The sequence below is a fragment of the Rhodnius prolixus genome, unplaced genomic scaffold (assembly GCF_049639745.1).
Source record: "Rhodnius prolixus isolate KJV_2025 unplaced genomic scaffold, Rpr scaffold_5, whole genome shotgun sequence".
Lineage (NCBI taxonomy): Eukaryota > Metazoa > Arthropoda > Insecta > Hemiptera > Reduviidae > Rhodnius > Rhodnius prolixus.
This window is the reverse complement of record NW_027411624.1, coordinates 42,820,873-42,843,032: the sequence shown is the minus strand read 5'-3', so window position 1 is coordinate 42,843,032 and position 22,160 is coordinate 42,820,873. Positions and strand designations below refer to the sequence as shown.

Below are 22,160 nucleotides of genomic sequence, written 5' to 3'. Positions count from 1 at the left end.
CTCACAATGGCACTACAACCCAATTAGTTGGGTCCTGGCCTCCTCAATTTTACTCGGCCAGTCGCGCCCTCTGTTTGGGTCTCCCAACTCTCTTTTTGCGGTCAGAGACTTTCGCTGTAGAAGCTTGTACGGAATCTCTTCGTGGGACATTCTTACAACATGTCCCCAGTCCATCTAAGCCCCTGATTAACTTAATTAACGCTATAATATTCGCGGCTCTTTTGTCAGAGCATACAGCTCTCTGTTTGTTCTGCGACGCCAAGTCATGTTCTCACGTATTGTGGGCCGAAGATCTTACGGCAGTATTTTTCCTTTCGAATATTAAAAGGCGTTGTTCATCAGCTTTCGTGATTGTATCCAGGTTTCGGAGGCAAATACCAGGTACAGGGCGAATAAGAGTTTTATAAATTCTTAGCTTGGTTGCCCTGTCCAACAACTTACTTCTCATGTGCCTATAAAGGCCGAAATAGCACTTATATTCTGTAATATTTACATATATAAAAAAAGTTCTGCCAAAATTTGATTTAGGACCAGTTCTAAGGAAGAATGGGTTGAAGAATGACTTTTGTCTCATCCAATGTATAGAAACTATTAGAACAAGTAGGAACAGTTTAATTTTTATATGTTTTTTAATAAATGTCACAAATTCAGGATTTGTAAACTTATATAAGTTAGAACTTGAAAATAGTAAGTAAAAAAAGTCGTTTTTTTTGTTTTTTTAAATAATTCAAACTACTTTAACAATGAAAACACATTTATTTATTATCGGTTTAGCTCCATCATCTTGATTTGGCTTGATTTCAATTAAAGGCGCATAACAAGCAAAAAATAATGCTGCTATTAATATGGCGTTATTTATAAACTTAGTAGTATTGAGGGGCAATTCATCAGGATAATTTCGTTCATCTCTACTTAAGTACAACCTTTCTAAAATCTAAGAAAAGGCACTTTAGATTTTGATGTAGTTGTTTTTAAAGATTTTCTATCTGAAGAAATTCTTGTAGATTCTGCACGAATTAAAGTTCTCTTAGTAGTTACATGTCTCAGCATTTCGCTTATATCGATGTCATCACGTTTAATTTCTGTATTTTCCAACTGACTGATTAAATCGCATGATTCTTCTAGTTGTTTTGGTAGTAACAGCAGTAAAACGGAGCCCAAACAAGCTGACGTGCCAAACAGTACCTGCGGCAAATTCTCTGATATTCTTCCCTAAAAAATAGGAAATTATGTACCTACATTAATTGTATTAGCAATTTCAAGTATTGAAATGGCAAATGTAAGGCTAGAATTTTAAAACATTCATAAATTCAATTTTTAAATCTATGAATATACAGGGTGAACCAGTAAGTATTGTCCATAGGCCTACTGTGTTTACCAATGACGTATTGGCCAACTTCATATTTTCCACTGTTTTTGAGTGACGTCACTTTTAATTTTTTTAAAAAAATCATTACTTTTTTTTGCAATAAAAATGTTATTGATCAGAAAGTTTTAATTCTGAGTTCGATTCTGGATGACACGGTTAGAAAGGCAGATAAATTTCCTGAAAATTGACACCATTTTGAAGTATAAATTATTCTCCAATCAGCCTCAATCTTCCTCCCGAAACTGGAAAAATAAAACTAATCGAAATTTTTGAAGAAAACTCATTAGGACCTTACGTGATCATTATCACACCTAGGTGCTGGCCCTTTTTTATAAAAGTTTCCTTGTTTAATGGGCTTTAAAACGGTATATCATTTTCCAGGATTTCTTTTATCTTCGTATGAGAAATTACGTTTGTTTTGCAATAAAATAAGAGGAATCCTGGAAAATGATATACCGTTTGAAAGCCCATTAGGCAAGGAAACTTTTATAAAAAAGGGCCAGCACCTAGGTCTGATAATGATCACGTAAGGGGCTAATGAGTTTTCTTAAAAATTTCGATTAATTTTATTTTTCCTGTATCCAGGAGGAAGATTGAGGCTGTTTGGAGAATAATTTATGCTTCAAAATGGTGTCAATTTTTAGGAAATTTATCTGTCTTTCTAACCGTGTCATGTCATCAGAATCGAATTCGGACTAAAACTTTCTGAGTAATAACATTTTTATTGGAAAAAAAGTATTGTTTTTAGAAAAATAAAAATTAAGTGACGTCACTCAAGAACAGTGCAAAATATGAAGTTGGCCAATACGTCATTGAACTCCACCTTAGATGTACTACACACAGTAGGCCTATGGACAATACTTATTGGTTCACCTTGTATATAGTTAATAATACAAAAAATGAAAGCCTAATATTTTGCGAGCAATTACTAATCCCTGTGCAATACTTTTTTTTGAGAAAGAAATAAAAAAAATACTCGTCCTACGATTGTCGAAATGTATTGAAGTAAATCGCGATTGTGTGGAAAAAGTAATGTATACCATAGTTCATGTAAGTTTCTGTTAAATATTTTCTTTTTTTTTTTAAAAAAAAATATCTTGTAATCTTACTTTTCGAATAACCCTCGTACATTATTACCTTTTATCTAAATTTTACATTAATATTTTTAAGCTACAATCTTTTGTTCAACAACAAATAACTTAGGCCCCTTATTCAGTGCAGTCATTATTATTTGAAACCATGCCCCCTCCTCCACGCGTATATACGCATATATCTCCCACGAAATAAACATTAATTACTTGTATGTTTCATATTTACTTACTAAATTAACGACATTTGTGGCGACAAATAAAGCTAAGCCTACGCAGGTGTAACCCCATCCTAGGCCAGTCATGCGAATTGAAGTAGGGTAGAAAGAGGCCACTGTCATCGCTATTGACGTGTTTGTGACGGAAGCAAAGAACCTGCTGGCCAAAATCAACACCATCGATGCAGGACTTCTACCTGAAACGTTAGAAAAGAACCTATTTATTTTATTTGTTGCATTCAAATCATGGGACTTCTCAAGAAATGGGATTGCTCTGTGCCTGAACAGTTTTAAAGATATAATATCTTTTAAAACTATAAAGTATAATTAATTATAACTAACATTTTATATAATTTATTAATCGTGATAATATAATTAAGATTTATTAACGTAATAAAATCGTAGTCTTAGGAGATGTTTATGGAGCCTGCATATTTCTGCTGAGGCTGAGATCTTGAGGTAAGCCTAATGACATGAAGGATATTGGCCGTCGGCATCGTCCGTCAGTTATTCAGACTGAAATTTTCATCATTTATGCTCAATATCTGGATGACTACAGGCTGGAGGATCGCCATGTTTTCTCAACAGTCAGTCCGCCCTAGAAGCTTTAAAGAGATCTGTATTCAGATGAAAGATTATCAACACGAGCACAATGCACAAAATGTCGCACGAGCCGCAACAGCATAAGGATTAAGTTGGGATGCCGGGGAATACAAGGTATAAAGCGAAATGCAGCATCTATATAATATAATCCCATTTTAATCATGTGATTATTAATAAATGCAAATTACTTACTTGGCCATAGTGTGGAAGCTAGACAGAGGATTCCTTCAACTAGAGTGGACACAACCAGGAACATGATTCCAGGGCAGTAAGTCAAGATTAGTGCAACAGAGGTGGCAATCATTTCCAACCCACCTTAAAAAACAATTTTATTATAAAACTTGTAATGTGTATCAATAAAAAAAGAATGATGTCACACGTCATTACTCTCAAGGTTTGAAAGCACAATTTTGTTTGAATCTTTACTTGTGACCAAAATTATAAAGTCTGTAAAACTGAAACGTAATAAGGAACCTGCTCCACAGTACATCTTACATGTGTTTGTATACATGATGTGAATTTTGCCGAGAATGGTGAACAATTTCTGAGTAAATATAAACTTCAGATTGAAGAGTTTGCTGTAAATTTTGAATTTTAATTAAAATTAAAACCATCATAATTAGTAAGCAAGAGATAGAATAGTTAATTAGATGAAAGGGGGTCACTTTAGAGGGAATCTACTCATCCCTACTCCTTAAATTCAAATAAAAGCTGTCCATTTATGTGTTTGCAACCAAAGAACGATATTTCAATTCAATTTTAGAAGCTGTTTTAGTATTCAACCTCTAACGTTTGGCTTAAGAAAAACAAAAAAATTTACAGGTAATGAATGGATACCTTTGATCATGAGCACGTGCATAATATCTGTGATGGAGAACAAGGTGACCTTCCTCAGAGTAAGACCGTAGTAAGAAATAAATATAAAGAAAAATATGAAAGGTGTGATGACTGTTAAGTGTTTCATGATGGGTGTTTTGAAGAGCATTTCCACCTCCACCTTATTGCGTTGACCGCTGAAGTAAAGCACTTCCATCTGCAACAAACAACAAATAACCTCAGTACTAAGTTTTTCCAGCAATTAAAAGCTCATTACTTAAGCGCCACGGTAGCCGAGCGGTTAGAGGCGAGACCTGCAATGCTAAGATGTATTGTTGGTTAATGGGTTCGATTCCCGATCTTAGGCCTTGTATTTTATTTAATGGTTAATAAAAGAAATGTACAGTAAAGTAGGTTTGCTAGTCGCCTCCGTTCACGACATCAAATTTGGTAGTTAGACGTAAAGTCCGCCTGAAAAAATAGGTAATTACTTTACTTTACTTAGAGCTGTAGAAAATATTTCATTAACACACTTATTTTCTACATATATTCAAAGCATAAACATGCTCTTGTAAAATCTCTAGTCAGTTTCTCTCATAGCAATTGAAGTTGCTGTTGCAAGAAATAGATAAGCAACAAATAGTTCTGAAAGAATGCTATGCAACATAGCCTATTTTGAGGGCGGGGATTAGAAACTGAACATATTTTAGAAGTGGAGTAAGCCTCTCAAATGTTTGTGGCTTTTTCTAAAATTATTATGGTTAAATAACTCTTTAAATCTTAGTTCGATTTTTGTTGAAATTTGGTGTAATGAAGAAGATGGGTTTCCAAGATATCTTATCTTGTACTTGAAGAAGACCAAGCATTGCAATCGTGTCAAATTTTGATATCTAGTTTTTATTAGACATTACCATTTTGCAGATTCTCTGGATAAAAAAAATATAAATACCATTAAGAAAACGATCCGTATTTATCTGTATTTGATAACATATTTATATCTAAAACTAAAAAAACTATCCTTGTTTTGATTCTATTAGGGTTTCCTGATTGTATACTATTGGCCAAAATGTTCATCTTAATGCAGGAAATAGTAATGAACTAATCTGAAACCCTTTGTTACATTTAGTGTGCTTAATAATGTATGACATTTTATTAATAATAGGAGGGTTATGTTGCAACAATGCAACTGAAGTAACAGTCGCCACTGGCTAAAATATCGATAGCTTTTGAAGTAATACATCATTTAGTAATTGAATATGGATTCCTTTCATACTTTTTTTATACGGACTACTACATCTGAAGGCAGAGGTTTGCTGTTGATGGAGGCGGCCGCCTCTAGAACGCCCATCACGCCATCTAACTGGTTTCTTGTTAATAGCCATCGAGGAGATTCTGGCAAGAACCTTAAACCAAACAATGCAACAAATGAAATTCATTTTATTAAATAACTTTATATAGTAAATATCTGCATTACGCTTACAAGAGATATTCAGAAGGGATAGAGTAAAAAAATAGCAAAAACAGCGCGTTATGAGATGTCAAATAAATTCACTTCGATTGGTATTTAAGAAGAGGCTATTTTTAAGTGGATGACTAATCTAAAAAACACTTGGCGCTGGATTATAAAAACCTGTTCATAAAAATCCTCAAGTTTTTTAGATTACTATTTGATATAGAAATTAAATAGTTAAGAACATTGGTTTTTGTTGAAACAATATTTCGGTGCCGCAATACAGGGATCAGTCGAATTAAGTTTCGTAGAATGCAACTTTTGTTCTTTTCGATAACTGTTTCGTTTTTCACGTAACTTATCAATGCTATTAGGCACTGTTGTTCTCTATCTAAATTTTTTATTTACACCTCTGACCATTCTTTCTAGGCAACGCTAATAAATAACTGGCCGTAGGCTAATATTTGTACCGACATATCAGCCCTGTCTGTACTGTCGTCTCCAGAGTCCCAGACTGCCGTTCTATTGCCAAATCGAACAATAATCTAGCAAGAACGTTTCTTATTTCAAGCTATTCCAAGATGAAACATTAAGGTACTTAATGGTAATTAAGGTGATTTGACGCTTTCATCTTGACTGGTAAGTCAGAAGATTATCGAACTCCAGATTATCAAATAATCAGATGTCATACCACTTCCTTCACCAATATCTTCTGTTACTTGATTGCAAGACTGTTTATCAATTAAAAATGAAAAAAAAAAAAAACATATCCAATCAACTACGGATCTAAAAGGAAAGGAAAGGATAAGAGCCCTACGCTGGAAGAGTGGGGAACATCCGGGAAAATCAGAAAAATTCTAGAAGTGGGCGGACCCGAAGAAGGATAACAGTGGAAATATAAACCACGAATAATCACAATTTAACCTCATAAAATCAAATTTAACATTGTTATAGTTTCAAGCTTTGGATGAGTCGATTTTCATTTGTTTTTGTTTTTTTTAATGGTTTAAGGCGCGTCAACATCTAAGGTTAATGGCGCCCGGAGCTTTTTTCAGTGCACTGTCGGCCTCCGGACAGTGTTCTCTCGTTACAGACAACACTGTCCATCACCGGACAGTGAGCTGTAAGAAGCTCCTAGGAAGAGAAAATCTAAGAGTCAGCAGCTGGATTCGAACCCGGGACCTCCGCGTGGGAATCCAATACGCTAACCGCATAGCTAATCCCTTCCCTCATTTTATTTGTTATAGGTAAATTAAGAAAGCGAGAGGGAAAAGTAAAGAAACTCACCACCAAAAGGAGAAAAGCAACAAGCTGAGCAGCGAAATGACTATGTGAAGATGGTTCCATCTTCTGAAAAAATATGCAAGTCCAGCCAGCGTGAAATAGCCCAATCCGTATGAGTACATGTAGAATACGCTCATCGTGGACTTCCATCGACCGCCAGTCACTTCTACACCTGCATCAAAATAAGTCAAGCACACTGCAAAGTAGCTCATCAAAAATGGTTCGGTTTTCAAATTTTACTAAAAAAGTTACTGTAAATTAATTGTTTTAACGGCAATACTCGAGGCTTTATTTATTTTATTAACTTTCCCATATTTTACTAAAGAAGGTATAGAATCAGATTATCAAGTTTTCTTAGGAAATATTAATTTAAAGTCCCCTAAGTTTAAAAAAGTGGTGTTTTGTTTTCTTTACGTCTATAAATTTATAATTTATGTAACCATGTTCTGTAGTATTTCGAAGGCAGTTTAGTAGTTCAATTCATTCTACTAAAATGACCTAACTCACTTAAAAAAAAATTCACATAATACTTTTACATTTTTCACATATGTTGGTATATAAATAGCACATTTTTTCCAACCTATTATTACAAGTAAATCCAGAATTTTAACATCTTCATTTCAAACATCAGCATTAATTAATTAATTAATTAATCAACTTAAATGATTTATTCGCTAACTATAAAATTCATTTAGTATATACATTAATATAGTTACATAAAACTGAGGTGCAGGTCATCAAAGCGTTACACACAAAACCCTGGATACCGGTAGAGACAAGATAACCAGTGTATGAAGAGCTCAAGCCGGTGATGATGCCAGTCACCATCTGTACGAACTGGGCCACCAGTAGTACTGATCGCCGGCCGTGCCTGGGATTCATGATAACATCTTAAAAAATTATTTCAGGAGATCATAGCATTGTAGGTATCTACTCCAATAAATTACAAGATTACACCTATACCACTGAGTGAAAAGATCTAGTATGATGTTGCGTGCACATTGACATTACTAATAGTTTGTGTGTCTGACGTCCCCGCTATTGACACCTTCTTGATCTCCTCACATATAAACTTAGTTAAATATCTTCTTTAAAGAAAGTTCTGAAGTCAGCAGATAAAAAAGTTACCTGTCAGCGGCTATTCCAACGATAAGGCAACTGCAAGCTGCGCCCGCAGAGAAAACACTTTCAGCCAAGGTGTTGATCGGTAGTTTGGAGCAGGCCAGATTGAACTTGAATATACAAAATAAGTGGTGTAATTTTAATTTCAATAATTATTAATTACAAATTTTCGCTACACTCATTTTTCTCATTGTTGAACGCAAATTTTTCAAAAGAACTGGAATGTTTCATGTTTATTTTTACGGTACAAAAAAAGGTACGGAAGTCTTAAGAACCCATAAAAATGTCTCAGGAAAACGTTATAAATAAAAAAAAAACAAAAATATAATCTACTTACAACGAAATAATTGCGTTTATTGAGAATAGAATAAATCATTATTTCAATAAAAATATATACAAAAAATAAATGAAGTATAATGTACGAAACGTTATAACCTTCATAACAGTGCTAACTGGTAAAGGTTAAGATGAGCGGGATAAGAATGCAGGGAAAAAAGGAAAGGGAAAACCTGCAGCTGCGTTTATTGAGTTAAGAGAAAGTTAATATCAGATTGATGTTTGTTAACGAAAAAAAGGAGAATTATTTTATGAGATGCAGAATGTTTTAAAAGCAAGAATGAACTAAATTCATTGAAGGATTAGCTTTTAATTAGTTTAAAAGATTCTCATTTATAGCCCAGCTGATAACAATAACATTCGTAACGTCGACAATGCTTCCACGCAAACCCTGGCTAATCAAAAAAAAAAACACTGTTAATATCCAAGTGTTCGAAAACAAAGTTACGTTATAAAATTAATATTAATTCATAATATAAATAAATTTATTCGTATCAATAATGTATTAATGTCGTCCGTACGTAGACTAGTAAAAGCTAACGAAAAAATTGTGAAGATTAGAAATAAAATAAGATAAATAAAGACAGAATAAAAAGATGCTTCTTACCTGGGCGATTATCGTCCACCATTCCTGCGAATATTCCCATCCCGTGCAAGTAATTTCATCTGCCGATCGAGACTTCATCATTTCTTCATAAGAGAGGGAAAAATTAAGCTTCTTTATATTGCAGGGGTTATACTCCAATCCGCCCAACTTGCTCATAAATAAATATGTTTCTCTTAATACAGTAAAAAATAAATAAAAACACCAGAATGAAAAAGTAGCAGAGAAATCACTTGGCTCATACAACAAATTAATATGTTTTAAGAACAAAATATCAACGAGAACAAAGTATTTTAAGAACAAATACTTCAGTACCTGCAGATAGCTTGGAACGATAAGAGTGTGGGACTACTTACTTTGTTCTCCAAAAGTGGATTTTGCTCAAAAAACTTAGGATACTTATGATCATGAATTTATGAGAACATATTTCACCATTAGGTATGTATTTTAAAAATGTTGACTAAAGAATTCCCAAAATTCTCGTGACATTAAACCAATTGACTTTTGCTTTCAAAATGAAAAAGGCGACATCCTAAACAGCAACGGCAACTTCAAATACGCATCCGAATTTAATATGGAAATCGGATATATTTAGTGATCAAAACCCAAATCCTGATTCACAATACGGCACTTACAGGAGTTTCGCATTATTCGGCTTACCTCGGCTGGCCTTGTCGTTCCTGACAGTTTGATCCATTCAGCAATGCTGATATTGTGTAGGGTGGGTGGCCTCCTACACCAGAAACCGCCATCCATTGCTTCTACCTCTGGAGCAATCAGTTGTAAAGTTGCCGGCATGTTGAACAAGGTCATTACTACCACAATGGATATTTGCCAAACGCCAACATCGCCCATTGTCTCCAGGATGGGGTCTTCATGAGTTGGTTGAGGTACCCAATGGGGCTTATCTCCAAAGCTTTCTGTCATTGGTGAATCCTTAGTAAAATAAAGAAGATCTCATTTACTTAAAAATGTAGTTTTTTCCTAAATCTCGACTCTTTCCTACCATAATTTACATACATGAACTTTAAATTTACCATCACTTAGAAATTTGCTGTTAACATAATTAACTTGAAAAGTACTACTACAGGTACTTGAAATGATTCTGTTTAAAGTAACATAACGACATCTCTCCCCCATATCCCCACCTAAATCTATTCTTTGATTGGCGGCGGTTTAGCCAATTACTAGAACTCGAAGAATTTTCTGTTCACAGACAGTTTCGGTGAGTGGAGACTCCTAAATAGGTGGGACAGCCCATCATTTAATAATTTAATCATAAAAGAATTCCATACTCCATTTACATCAATGTCCTGTAATATAAGTGTCATTTTAATCATCAAGAATTAGGCTAATATCTATGGAAATACTGACTGTAATAATAATTTTTTGAGGGGTTTACACAGGTGTAAACATTTTTAATCGAATGATACTTCGTTTATGGGACGTTGAAACAAAAAAGAAGAACAAGAACATTTTATTTTAAACGCCATTATTGGCAAGTTTTTTTCTTCAAATTAATTTGTCCTACGTGTTGAGATAAATTACTCTTAAAAAACAATAAAGTTATTGTTATAGATGAAGTAAGAAAAAGTCGGTAGGAATGATGATTGATAAGAGAATAGGACTTACCAAATTACTCGCACCTGTCTTCTTTAATATACTTCTGGGATTGTATATTATATTACTCAATTTTAGCACCTATGATTTCCATTTGCTCATCTAAACATATAAGTACTAAGTTTATAAAAGCTCCTTCTATGGAGCTACAATTATAGCGACAGTGCTCGACAAGGCGCACCATTTTTGTTAATTATAATTTTGTACACATGTTAATGAACTGTAAGACACATGTTTTTAGCGTTATGAAAAGAGCAACATGTAAATTTTTGCTTACAGTATTTCCATTATTATTATCACATTGCATTACAGTTTGAAGAAGGCAGTGAAGAGTATTTTCTCTTATTCTTGTTAAAGCATAAGAGTATATCTTTGTGAATTGTGTGAACTTAATATCTCCAAAAAAAAAAAAAAAAAAAATATTGCAGAAGACATGTTATTTTTTTCAATTGGCTAGGATTGATAAATATTTAGGAAAGGCTACACACATTTCCACATTTTAAAAACTGATTTTGATTTTCTGCTTTTAAAGAATATTGTAATCAGACTTTCAGATTGTAATAATATTTTCGATGTTGAATTTTTATCAGATATATCCATTTTAAGCCTCGTTGAAATCGAAGATTGTGTGTGAATATCGACGCTATAATATCGAATCAACCTTTTTACTAGTAAGTACCATTTTACTTTATCGCTTTTTCATTTTTTTTCCCCTCAAGATTTTCTTGCAAACTGCTTTTTCTTACGATTTTCTTTAAACTTAATGTGCTAGTTATACATATAAGGAGATTCCTAAGATTGCTCTGGTTACAATCGAGAGACAAAAGCCATGACGGAAGTACCGTACGAAGACATAATGGAATTTACTGGTTTAAGTACTTTACAGTTTCTAAGACTAGCCACGAACTTAATTTTTATTTTCAAAATTCTAAATAATAATATTAACTGTCCTGAACTGTTGTCATTGTTGAATTTTCATGTGCCAACTAACAGTACTAGAAAAAGACAAGTGTGCCATGGTACTAATTATCGTATGTTCAGTTATTTTCCAAGAGTTGCGGATCAAGTTAATCATCTACCCGCTGATATACGAGGGTCGTTTGAAAAGTCCGTGCAAAAATAAAAACTACTTAATTTTTTGGGGAAAACCTTTTTTATTTTTCAACATAGTCTCCTTTTAGGCTTATACACTTCGTCCAACGCTGCTCCAGTTTGTTGATCCCTTCCGAATAATAGGATTTGTCCAAGACTGAAAAATAGCCATTCGTTTCTGCAATCACCTCCTCGTTTGAATAAAATCTTTTTCCCGCCAGCCATTTCTTCATATTGGGAAACAAATAGTAGTCCGAGGGAGCCAAGTCTGGAGAATAGGGGGGTTGTGAAACGAGTTGGAACCCTATTTCCATTAATTTTGCGACCACAACTGCTGAGGGGTGAGCTGGTGCGTTGTCGTGATGGAAAAGGACTTTTTTGTGGGCCAATCGTGGGCGTTTTTCTTGCAGCTCGGTTTTCAAACGGTCCAATAACGATGAATAATATGCAGCTGTAATAGTTTTACCCTTTTCCTGATAGTCGATGAGGATTATTCCTTGCGAATCCCAAAAGACAGTCGCCATAATCTTTCCGGCCGAAGGAACGGTCTTCGCCTTTTTTGGCGCAGATTCCCCCTTGGTAACCCATTGTTTAGATTGTTCTTTGGTCTCAGGAGTGTAGTGATGTATCCATGTTTCATCCACAGTGACGAAACGACGCTTAAAGTCCTGCGGATTCTTCTGAAACAGCTGCAAACCGTCCTTGCAACACTTCACACGATTTCGTTTTTGGTCAAGCGTGAGCAATCGCGGCACCCATCTTGCGGATAGCTTTGTCATTTCCAAATGTTGATGCAAAATATTATGTACCCGTTCATTCGAGATGCCCACAGCACTAGCAATTTCACGCACCTTCACTCTTCTGTCATCCATCACCATATCATGGATTTTATCAATGATTTCTGGAGTAGTAACCTCAACAGGGCGTCCAGAACGTTCAGCGTCACTTGTGCCCATATGGCCACTCCGAAAATTTTGAAACCACTTATAAACTGTTCTAATCGAAGGTGCAGAGTCACCATAATGTTTATCAAGCATCTCTTTAGTCTCCTGAGGCGTTTTGCCTTTCATAAAGTAGTGTTTAATCAACACACGAAATTCTTTTTCGTCCATTTTTTGAAAATCACTCGATTTCCTCGATTCAAACGAATGCCAAACACAAAGAAATAGACCGATCTGGCTGTAACTTGGTGTGTGTTCTTCCAAGAGATGCTACTAACTATAACTAAACATAACCTCGATACGCGCCAGTAGTGCTATCTCTCTGACTTTGCACGGACTTTTCAAACGACCCTCGTATTTGATTTATTCAACACCAACATGATCGAGTTGAAACGTTTGTTAAATAGCTGATTTTGCGGAGATTGGTACTAGGGAAAACTTACCGGTTATTTGTGATATTATTAAGATTTATTAATTAAGTAAAGTTTCTCTATTTTTAAAGTATATTTTATAGTACATATTTTGAAGTATTTTTTATCTATTAAGTAAAGTATGTGTATATATTATTTCTATTTCATTTTTATTTCCATTCTACGATGTATATATGTATAAATGTTGAGTTATTATTAAATGTTATTTTAAATTATATTTCTTTGTAACTGGATGATCGCCCGTTTTGTAAATAAATAAATACTTAGCACTGTTACTTTTATTTGTTAACTTTTCCAGAAGTATTCGAAATAAGGGGATTCGAAATAACTAGGTTTCTATCTAAATGTTTTATATCATATTACAAAGGGATGTGGATTGTGTAGCTAAAATTACGTGTTCGATTAAAAAAAATCTTACAAACTATTTTTACCAATTTAAAGAATGGCTTTTTCTCTTTTTTAAGATTTTCTCGAAAATGGCGTTTAGGATTGTGATGATAGCTGAAGCTAAGTTAGGAGATTTATGTCTACATAAAATTAGAGGGTTATTGCAAGAAAGTGAGATTAGTTCTGACGATGTCAAATCGCAAGTGGGTTACATTGTGCTAAAAATTTAAAAAATTATTTATTTACAATACGAGCAATCACCCATTTTCAATGAAATATTTATAATCCATAATATAATGTAATGTAAAACATATGAACGTATATTAGAATATATAGAATATACATTTATTGTTATGTAAATAAAAAATATTATTAATAACAACAATATTATTAATTAAGAAAAAACAATTGATTTTAGGCTTTTTAAGGAATATAAGAAATTGAATGGAACCGTTTAAAGTACTTTACTGAATTAACAAATTTTAATGATTTCAGATTTAATTTGATTGTAATTTTCCTTTTTGTATAAACCAAGAGAATTTATACATAACTAAACGTTACTTGATTCCACAATGTTTAATTTTTCCATAAACTCTTCTATTTTACAAAGTATCTCTCGACATTTAATGATTCTGTTAATTTTGACGAGCTCTTGCATTCCTTAGACATTATATTATTTACTTAAGTGATAAGTTTAGGATTTATTTTAGGAACAACCTGATTTTTTTGTAAACATGCATTTCTCTTAAATTACTTTTTTATTGCTCTTAAATTATTTGTGTTGTAGCCTTTGTCCTCTGTGTGTACTTAAAACTTTGGTTTCTGGTTGGAGTCCTTATTAATAGAAATTGAACGAATTTATAGAAATTTTTGTATTTAAAAATACTTGTGTGTACTTTTGTTATGGTAAAATTGTATTAGACTAATGATCAGAAAAATTCTTCACATTTTATGAAATTTTAAAAAGTTATTGATTTGATTTAATGTCAAAAAATCATGATAGTAACAAATGTTTAACTTGTTTATATTTAATATTTTATATGTTTAATCAGTGCGATTGTGTGAATTTTTGGTTTTATGATCAATATTACTTCTTCATAAATACAAATATTGAGCAATATTGGGTTAACTTGGCGATTCGACTAAATTCATCGTCAGGTAGAACTCTCCATGAGAGCTCATTTTCAACCACCCAGTAGTTCTTCTGTGCACCAGTAGAAATCGCTAGGCACTAATTTAAGAACTTTTTCAATTAATTTTCTAATAAATAAATAAATCAGGTTCAGATTCGGTATGAACATTTTTCTCTTTTAGTATTTTATGTTTAAAGCATTACCTATTTTCAAGGTTGGTCAATATTTGCTTGTAAGTAAATAATACTTTGCTTATAAATTGTTGCTTCTCGTTGGGTTACACAACAGTTGTCTGGTTAACTGTGAATGTCTCGATACAGCCAGTTAAGACCTTACTTCTACAGGATCATTTCTGCAGTAAGTGGTCGATTGCAAATAATGTAAAATTTTGCGAAAAATAAACCATGATGAGGATTCATAGTGTTTTTCCTTGAGCGTGAGAAAGATCGAATAGTTCTCTTGTAGAGTTATTCGATTGTCGATGATCGCTGGAACTTTCGTTTGCGGGAGTTCGTGGGAAGGGCACTTTCTGAGTGGTTTTTTTTAAATTTAAACTAAAGAAATTATTAGTAGTTCGAGGATTTTTGGTCCATTATTTGTAAATGTGAAGTTCCAGTGTGTCTGGACATAGAATGACAAGCCTGGTAGCTCAGCCGTAAATACTTAGTGAATACGTGAAATTCTGTATATCCAACTTGTTAGTCCAATCTCATGTATTACTAAAGTGTGTTAGTGAGAAACTATTACGTTTTTTTTTTGGATTTACTGTGTTTTTGTGGGCAGAAACTATATTGAGTGGTATGGTCATGGTCTCAATGTTGGTTAAAAATTTTGTACCCTCAGTAGCCAGACGTAGATTTTTTAACTTTTATTGAAATGTCACTGGGAAATTCGATTAAAACCACTTCAGTTTAAAGGGAATTTAGCCTTTATTTCGTGTTTTTACTATACCACTACTGTCATGAGCATTGCAAGAAAGAGTCGTGTAAATGTCCATGCCAAAGTTTAATTATATTAAATTATTATTATTTGGTAAACATGGTTAATTTTCATGATAGTTCGCTTATAGAAATGTAAATAAAGGGAATTGGGGCGTGGTCAGTTTTGGTTCCTACTATTGGAAGGTAGACGCAGACTTCGTTATTTTAGTTACCACTCGCCAGGGCATGTATAGTGGTGTTTGGTGTAGTGGAATAACTGTGCTGAAGGTAGAACATTGTTATCTGCTAGTTGAACGTTTTTGTTAGTTGTAAATATTGATAGAATTGTTTTTTTTTTTCTAGCATAATTAAAATAAAAAGTTGAAAATGTCTAATTGGGATTTATTAAAGATTATATTTATACTCTCATTGTGTCAGGAAGGTATGTGAAAAAAATAGTGTTTATTGTTCCTTGATACTTTTTTTAAAGAAAAATAATTTATACTTCATTTTTTGTGTGTGTGTTTTACTAGCATTATCCATTAAATGTTGGGTATGCAGATCTGACGCAGATCCAAAATGTGCCGATCCATTTGATAATTCAACTGTACCAATAACTGATTGTAAACAAGAACCTGATCTACCTCATTTGCCTGGAGTTAGGCCAACAATGTGCAGAAAGATTAGACAAAAAGGTAATCAAACAAAAAAAATACTTCAATTTTTTAATAAATTTAAACTTTGCAAATTGGAAATAGACTATTTTTGGAACAGTTTGAAAAAAACCAAACAGTTTATTGCTTTGCATATAGTGCTGTTTAAAACAAAAAATAATGGCCAACATAATTGGAAACAAACGCATATAATTTGCGAATCAAAATAAATTGCAGAAAGTGTTAAAAAAAAAACAAGGAAAAAATTGCTAGAAGTTCTAAACAGCAATTAATCTCTTGATTAAAACTCAAGAAAGGGTTAAGAAATTAATTAAACCTTATTAATATTGATTATTTTTCTAAAATTTTCGTACTATTGCATTTTTAAATATAAATGGTTATAATATTTTTAATTTAGATAAAATGTGTGGAATTTCAGTCATTTGATATTGTTTGTTTCTCTGAAACTAACCTAACCAATAATCATAAAACTGTTTTTAAGGAAAAATTTAAATTTCAAGGGGATATTTTTAAAAAGTTGCTGTTTCCTAGGTCGAAAGCTTGGTAAGAAAGAAGTGAAAATAATGAATACTTATTCTGACTGAAATGGCATTATTCCTTTTAATGTTTTTTTAAAATTTTAATTAATAGTATGTAAATTATTTGTAAGTGACTACATCTGTATTATTTTTGGTTGATTTTTGTTTTCATTTAATTAAACTTTCATTGTGTTGTAATGTATACTTTTTTTAATAGGCGATTGCCGGTTATTTATGGTTAAATTAATGAAATTATGTTAGTTTTAATTTTCCTTTTTTCTTATATTTTTAGTAAATGGTGAATGGAGATATTTCCGCAGTTGTGCTTATCTAGGTGAACCAGGCATTGAAGGGGATGAACGATTTTGCCTGATGAGAACTGGCACTTACAACATATTCATGGAGTATTGTACGTGTAATTCCAAAGATGGATGCAATTCTGCCATTTCCAAATATACTGGAATTTCTAGTTTAGTGACAGGTTTATTTATGTTATTATGGTATTTTAGATAAGTTTTTTTTTATTTTTTGTGTATAAAATATGTGAGAGACTGGATGGAAGCTTTTTTTAAATAATTAATATTCACTATTAGTGCTTTAAGCGCCAACATTTATGTACAATTAAAGTGCCTTAGGTCTACCACAATGAGATCCTACAAAAAAAAAAAACTGTAATATTTTAAAGCAATTATTTGCTTAGAAAATAAAAGCACAACGATATAACTACAAAAAAATATAGCAAAGACTTAATTAGTGTTTAAATGTTTTCTAAAATTATTTAGAGTCTAAGAGAATCTATTTTCTGTGGTTTTTCTTTGTTGCTGTCTCATCCCATTTGATCTTCATTATCAAAGATTGCTAATTACTTGATAGAAGTTTTCTTTATCACATTCCACGATTGATCAAGTTTGTTTGATTCTAGCAGTGTTTTAGAGAACAATCCGGCTGCTTACTTGACGGAAATCCTCTCGCTGGTGTTTTGCTTTCCATGCTTCTAGGATGCTTAAGAGATTGCCAGTCTAGTATGCGGCTGGTCCACAGCGATCAGGCTCCGACCGATTGGTTTTTGGTCAGGGTGTTTTTTTTTTTTTTGGTATATCTGAAAAGAATCGCGCTTCAATTCCGAATTCCACGTCTTTTTTTGTGGATATTTATCATATGAGTGCTTGTTTTCTTTGGTCTATCCCATGGGAATGATCAACATAAGCCTAATTTTAGTAAAACCTATTTCGTTGTTTGGCCATAGAATGAAATTCAAAGTTTTTTTGAGGGGGTTAGTTATGCGGGCCAATAATGGAACAACTTTCTTTTGTATTGAAAGAAATTTAGGTGCTCAATGATTTTTTTTGAATCTCTTTGGCTTCCTTCTCCCTATTCCCCAAAATACTGTTAGTCTGATTTGAATTCTTGGAAGGCTTTTCTATTTGAGGAGTCACTAATTTTCATAGAATTGTATTGTGCTGATGGTTTCAGATTCTTTGTTTTTTTATCATTATTCTTCATTCCGATTAAGTTCAAAGTTGTTCGTGCCTGCCACCAAGTAATAGCAAGTTAACAAGCAGGTAAGTAATAAGCAATGACTTAACAACTAATTTGTATGAAAATTGGGTGCAGCTTAAATGTACACCGCTATTTCAGGAGCAAATTCTATTCTAATTATCAAAATTAGTAAAGAAAAACTTCATATAAACCATGGTTCGAATCTCAACAGTTTTCCGAGAAAGTTACTACTAGTTGTAACGCTTCACTACTATTTTGTCTACACAAAAATGGGCCTTAATTCTTTAGTAAAAGCTACAGGAAATTTGATTACACCAATAGAAATAAAAATCATTAAATTTTCCATAAGATGAAGTTATATTGTTTATTGTTATTATTATTATTTTTTAATGTTAATGTTAACTTGTTAATTTTAATGTTATTTAGTGATGACGCTTTACATTAAATGCAGTAAGTAAGCTTCTTAAATAAGTTTTTCAGAGAAAATATGTTAAACAAGTTCTAGAACTATTCTTATACTGTTGTTTTTAAAATTTAAAGAAAATTGTCGAAAAGGTTTTTGAGATAAATCCCACTCCAAAAAAAGTCAAAAATCGATTTAGTAAAATGGCAAGTCTTGTTTTTTAAAGTTGTGAAATGTGAACGCCCTGCTATTCTCTGTTTTATTTATTTTTTTTTTTTTGAATGAAAGGTAACATTTTCGAAACCGTGGTTTTGTCCTTTCTAAAAAAAATGTTCTCCTTATTGAATCTCAAAATCTTAAATCTGCACGATCACATCTTACCCTTGAAGGAGGATTAAAAACAATAAAAAAAAAAAAGTAGTTATTTAGAAGTGATTAAACACTTGATCTTTATTCTGAACTGTTTATTGGGGGGGGCCTGCTTTGTTTAGAAAAAGCTATTTAATTTTTTTATAAGCCCAGCTTATGTGCTATTGAAGATATCAATTATTAAAAAAACTTTGCCCAATAAAGGGTCATTGCGTTTAACTTCAAGCAGTTAAATATTACTTCTCTATTGATTGCGATCCAATCAATATCTTGTGTGTATAGTATTATACCGTATCGCTAAAATTATAAAGAAATTAATGCTCATACAGTTTTTAAAACTTGACCAAAAACTTTTAAACTATAAATAAATATATAAATCAAGGGGAAGGTTAAGTTTTCCATTTATAAAGTGCCAATTCAAAATAATTTGCGGTGTTATTAATAAATAATTATTAATTAACAAATAAATAATAAATTTGTTAAGTCAGATATACATACACTGGGCCAAAAAAGTCTGTGAACACTAACCTAAATTTTATTACTTTTATTATTATCTTATTAGAAACTTCTTTTATTTTCAAATGAAATATACTATTCGATAGAGAGAAACCAGAGTTTTTCATTTTATATTCAATCTTTTATTTTTGTTCAGCAGGAATATCACAATTAAATGTTTAACAAAACAACACCCCAAACGAATGCAAAAAAAGTCTGTGAACAGCTGTATAAATATGTAAAAACATTAAGATAACAAACAGAAAAACGATTGAATAAAGTTTCAAAGTTCTCTATTGTATTGTAGAAACCACTACAGTCAGTTTTGTGAATAAATAATCTAATTAGTACATATTTAACCACTAATATGGAAGTTCCCAGACCAATTCGAGAACTTATTGTGACGTTGCGAAATGAAAGAAAAAGTATTCGAGAAATAGGGAAGATAGTTCAAAAAAAACCCTTCAACGGTGCATAATATAATTAAAAAGTACGGAAATGTGATTAGTAGGCCACGCAGTGGACGGCCACCAAAACTTAATTCCTTTCATAAACTGCAAATTCTGAAGTCTGTTCGAGAAGAACCCAGGACAAGCGCTCAAAAAATCAGTCAAGAATTATCAAGTGGTTATGTGTAAGCGTAACACCACAGACAATTAGAAATAAATTACATGAATACGATTATTGCGGTCGAGTCCCGAGGAAAAAACCTTTAATCAATAAAATAAATAGTAACCGCCGATTGGATTTCGCGAAAGAATATGTTTCTAAGCTTTCTAGTTTCTGGGAAACCGTAATCTTTTCAGATGAGTCGAAATTCAATGTATGTGGGTCTGATTGACGACAAAAAGTGTGGCGAAAAAGAAATGAAGCTATGAAAATGAAAAATATGAAGCCTACTTTTAAGCATGGGGGAGGCAACATTCTGGTGTGGGGTGCATGAGTGCTAAAGGAGTGGGCAAGTTAGATCTAATTAATGGTATGATGGACCAATATGTGTATGTGGATATATTAAGACGCAATTTAAAAGAAAATTCAAAAAAATTAGGGTTGGAGGGAACGTTTGTCTTTCAACAAGACAATGACCCGAAACATACCGCACTAAAAACTCGGGAATGGCTTTTAAATAATACACTCTGGCGCCTAAACACCCCTCCACAATTGCCAGACCTTAACCCAATAGAACATTTGTGGGATGAAATCAGCCGCGAAATAAATAAACGAGGAATAAGAAACCGTGAACAACTAAAAAACGCTATTTTAGAAGAGTGGGATAAAATTCCAACATTGACGACCACAAAATTATTAGGATCGATGAAAGCTCGCTTGTTGGAAGTGATTAGGAACATAGGAGGTCCTACAAGTTTTTAAAATTTATAATTCACGTACAATGTGTAAGAATGATTTATTTCTGCAAAGTGTTCACAGACTTTTTTTGCATTCGTTTGGGGTGTTGTTTTGTTAAACATTTAATTGTGATATTCCTGTTGAACAAAAATAAAAGATTGAATATAAAATGAAAAATTCTGGTTTCTCTCTATCGAATAGTATATTTAATTTGAAAATAAAAGAAGTTTCTAATAAGATAATAATAAAAGTAATAAAATTTAGGTTAGTGTTCACAGACTTTTTTGGCCCAGTGTATGTAACAGCTGGTTCGGTTTGGCTGTAGTATTATTATTATTAAATTCATTACAAATGACAAAAATTTTCTTTAAAAAAATTCAGTTTCCCTCAAACTACGTAATGGTATAGAGGTGTTTTTTTTTTTTACCTAAAAAAAATGTTTTTTCCCCGAAAATTTCAGGTAATTTTCCAAAAAAAAATCATTTTACGTTCCGCAAAACACTCAGAAAACTGTAAAATCTTTATCGATATAAAAATCGACTAAGAAGGGTATTCTATCTGTAAAAAATACAGAAAAATTGAAACAATATTCATTTAAAGATCTCAAAAAAATAAAGAATATATTTATAATAAATTAATAGTAATCAACAAAATCAAATCAAATGCCTTTATTTTTGAAATTAAGAGTGATTATTAACCACACATTACAAAAAAAAAATACGAATAATATTATAATATCAATATTATTTTGTGTATGTTCAGCTTTTGAATTTTTTGCGTATAGTCTTAACAATTTTTTTTCTAAAAGTAAAAGCAAACTATAGAAAATCATTTTGTTTTAATTTGTAATTATAATTTGTAGAATCTCAGATAAAATTGACGTATTTGATATTTTTAGTATAAAATATTGCTGCCATAAATAATTCTGTTTAGAATAGATATTTGAAAATGATAATTACTTTTAATCTGTAACTTCAATATTACTTCAAAAATAATTTCATTCAGTTCATGTGTTATTAACATTAATTATTACTCTTTTTTTTATATATATAATTTTATTAAAATTGAAAGATTAAATAAGAATTAGTAAGAATTTTTTCTTTTAAGCCTTTGATTAATTGTTTGTCAGCTATTGATTATCGATTTTTTTTTTTTTATTAAAATAACTATAGGTGTAAAAGTAATGAAAATAGAAATAGAATTTCTAATAACCAACTGTACCGTCCCAATATAATGTGACAAATAATGTAAAGTGACCTTTTTTTAAAAAACAATATTTTTTTTTTTTTAATTTCTAATTGTATAACAAAAAATAAATGTTTTGAAATCTTATTATTTTTTCTTTTACATTTTTTCTGCACGTTCCTCTTCAACTAGACTATAATTACTAAATAATTTCAAATAGGGCTGAAAATCTAGACATTTCAAAATACTGTTATA

The 22,160-nt window shown here is 32.0% G+C and overlaps 2 protein-coding genes and 1 non-coding gene across 5 annotated transcripts; 2 read left to right on the top strand and 1 right to left on the bottom strand.

Moving 5' to 3' along the window:
• Positions 1-736: 736 nt before the first annotated feature.
• LOC141458919 (solute carrier family 22 member 3-like) lies at positions 737-10,742 on the bottom strand. 2 transcript variants are annotated; one of them, XM_074137502.1, is made up of 11 exons: positions 10,523-10,742; positions 9,551-9,826; positions 8,894-9,040; positions 7,957-8,060; positions 7,545-7,699; positions 6,832-7,000; positions 5,368-5,497; positions 4,116-4,311; positions 3,471-3,593; positions 2,691-2,872; positions 737-1,212 (listed from the first exon to the last, which is right to left on the bottom strand). In XM_074137502.1, the coding sequence occupies exons 2-11, from the start codon at positions 9,815-9,817 to the stop codon at positions 928-930; spliced, it is 1,758 nt and encodes a 585-aa protein (XP_073993603.1). In that variant the 5' UTR covers positions 9,818-9,826; positions 10,523-10,742; the 3' UTR covers positions 737-927. The 2 variants fall into 2 exon arrangements, with proteins under 2 accessions (XP_073993603.1, XP_073993604.1); XM_074137503.1 differs by lacking the exon at positions 10,523-10,742 and having other exon boundaries at positions 8,894-9,044; positions 9,551-9,794.
• Positions 10,743-10,856: 114 nt separating this feature from the next.
• Positions 10,857-22,052, top strand: crok (crooked). Of its 2 annotated transcripts, none has more exons than XM_074137516.1 (4): positions 10,857-11,181; positions 15,778-15,856; positions 15,948-16,109; positions 16,899-22,052. In XM_074137516.1, the coding sequence occupies exons 2-4, from the start codon at positions 15,802-15,804 to the stop codon at positions 17,117-17,119; spliced, it is 438 nt and encodes a 145-aa protein (XP_073993617.1). In that variant the 5' UTR covers positions 10,857-11,181; positions 15,778-15,801; the 3' UTR covers positions 17,120-22,052. The 2 variants fall into 2 exon arrangements, with proteins under 2 accessions (XP_073993617.1, XP_073993616.1); XM_074137515.1 differs by lacking the exon at positions 10,857-11,181 and adding an exon at positions 14,814-15,702.
• Positions 14,821-15,032, top strand: LOC141459023 (small nucleolar RNA U3). Its single transcript, XR_012461365.1, has one exon. It is a non-coding gene; the product is annotated as a small nucleolar RNA U3 (small nucleolar RNA).
• Positions 22,053-22,160: the final 108 nt, after the last annotated feature.

Bases quoted from the DNA above. Each gene is read 5' to 3' on its own strand.
- LOC141458919 (XM_074137502.1), bottom strand. From the start codon at position 9,817: ATGACAGAAAGCTTTGGAGATAAGCCCCATTGGGTACCTCAACCAACT. The intron at 8,061-8,893 runs GTAAGAAGCATC...TGTATATTCAAG, and splicing joins GGTGGACGATAATCGCCCAG to TTCAATCTGGCCTGCTCCAA. The intron at 5,498-6,831 runs GTGAGTTTCTTT...GTTTGGTTTAAG, and splicing joins TTGCTTTTCTCCTTTTGGTG to GTTCTTGCCAGAATCTCCTC.
- crok (XM_074137516.1), top strand. From the start codon at position 15,802: ATGTCTAATTGGGATTTATTAAAGATTATATTTATACTCTCATTGTGT. The intron at 15,857-15,947 runs GTATGTGAAAAA...GTGTTTTACTAG, and splicing joins ACTCTCATTGTGTCAGGAAG to CATTATCCATTAAATGTTGG. The intron at 16,110-16,898 runs GTAATCAAACAA...TTATATTTTTAG, and splicing joins CAGAAAGATTAGACAAAAAG to TAAATGGTGAATGGAGATAT.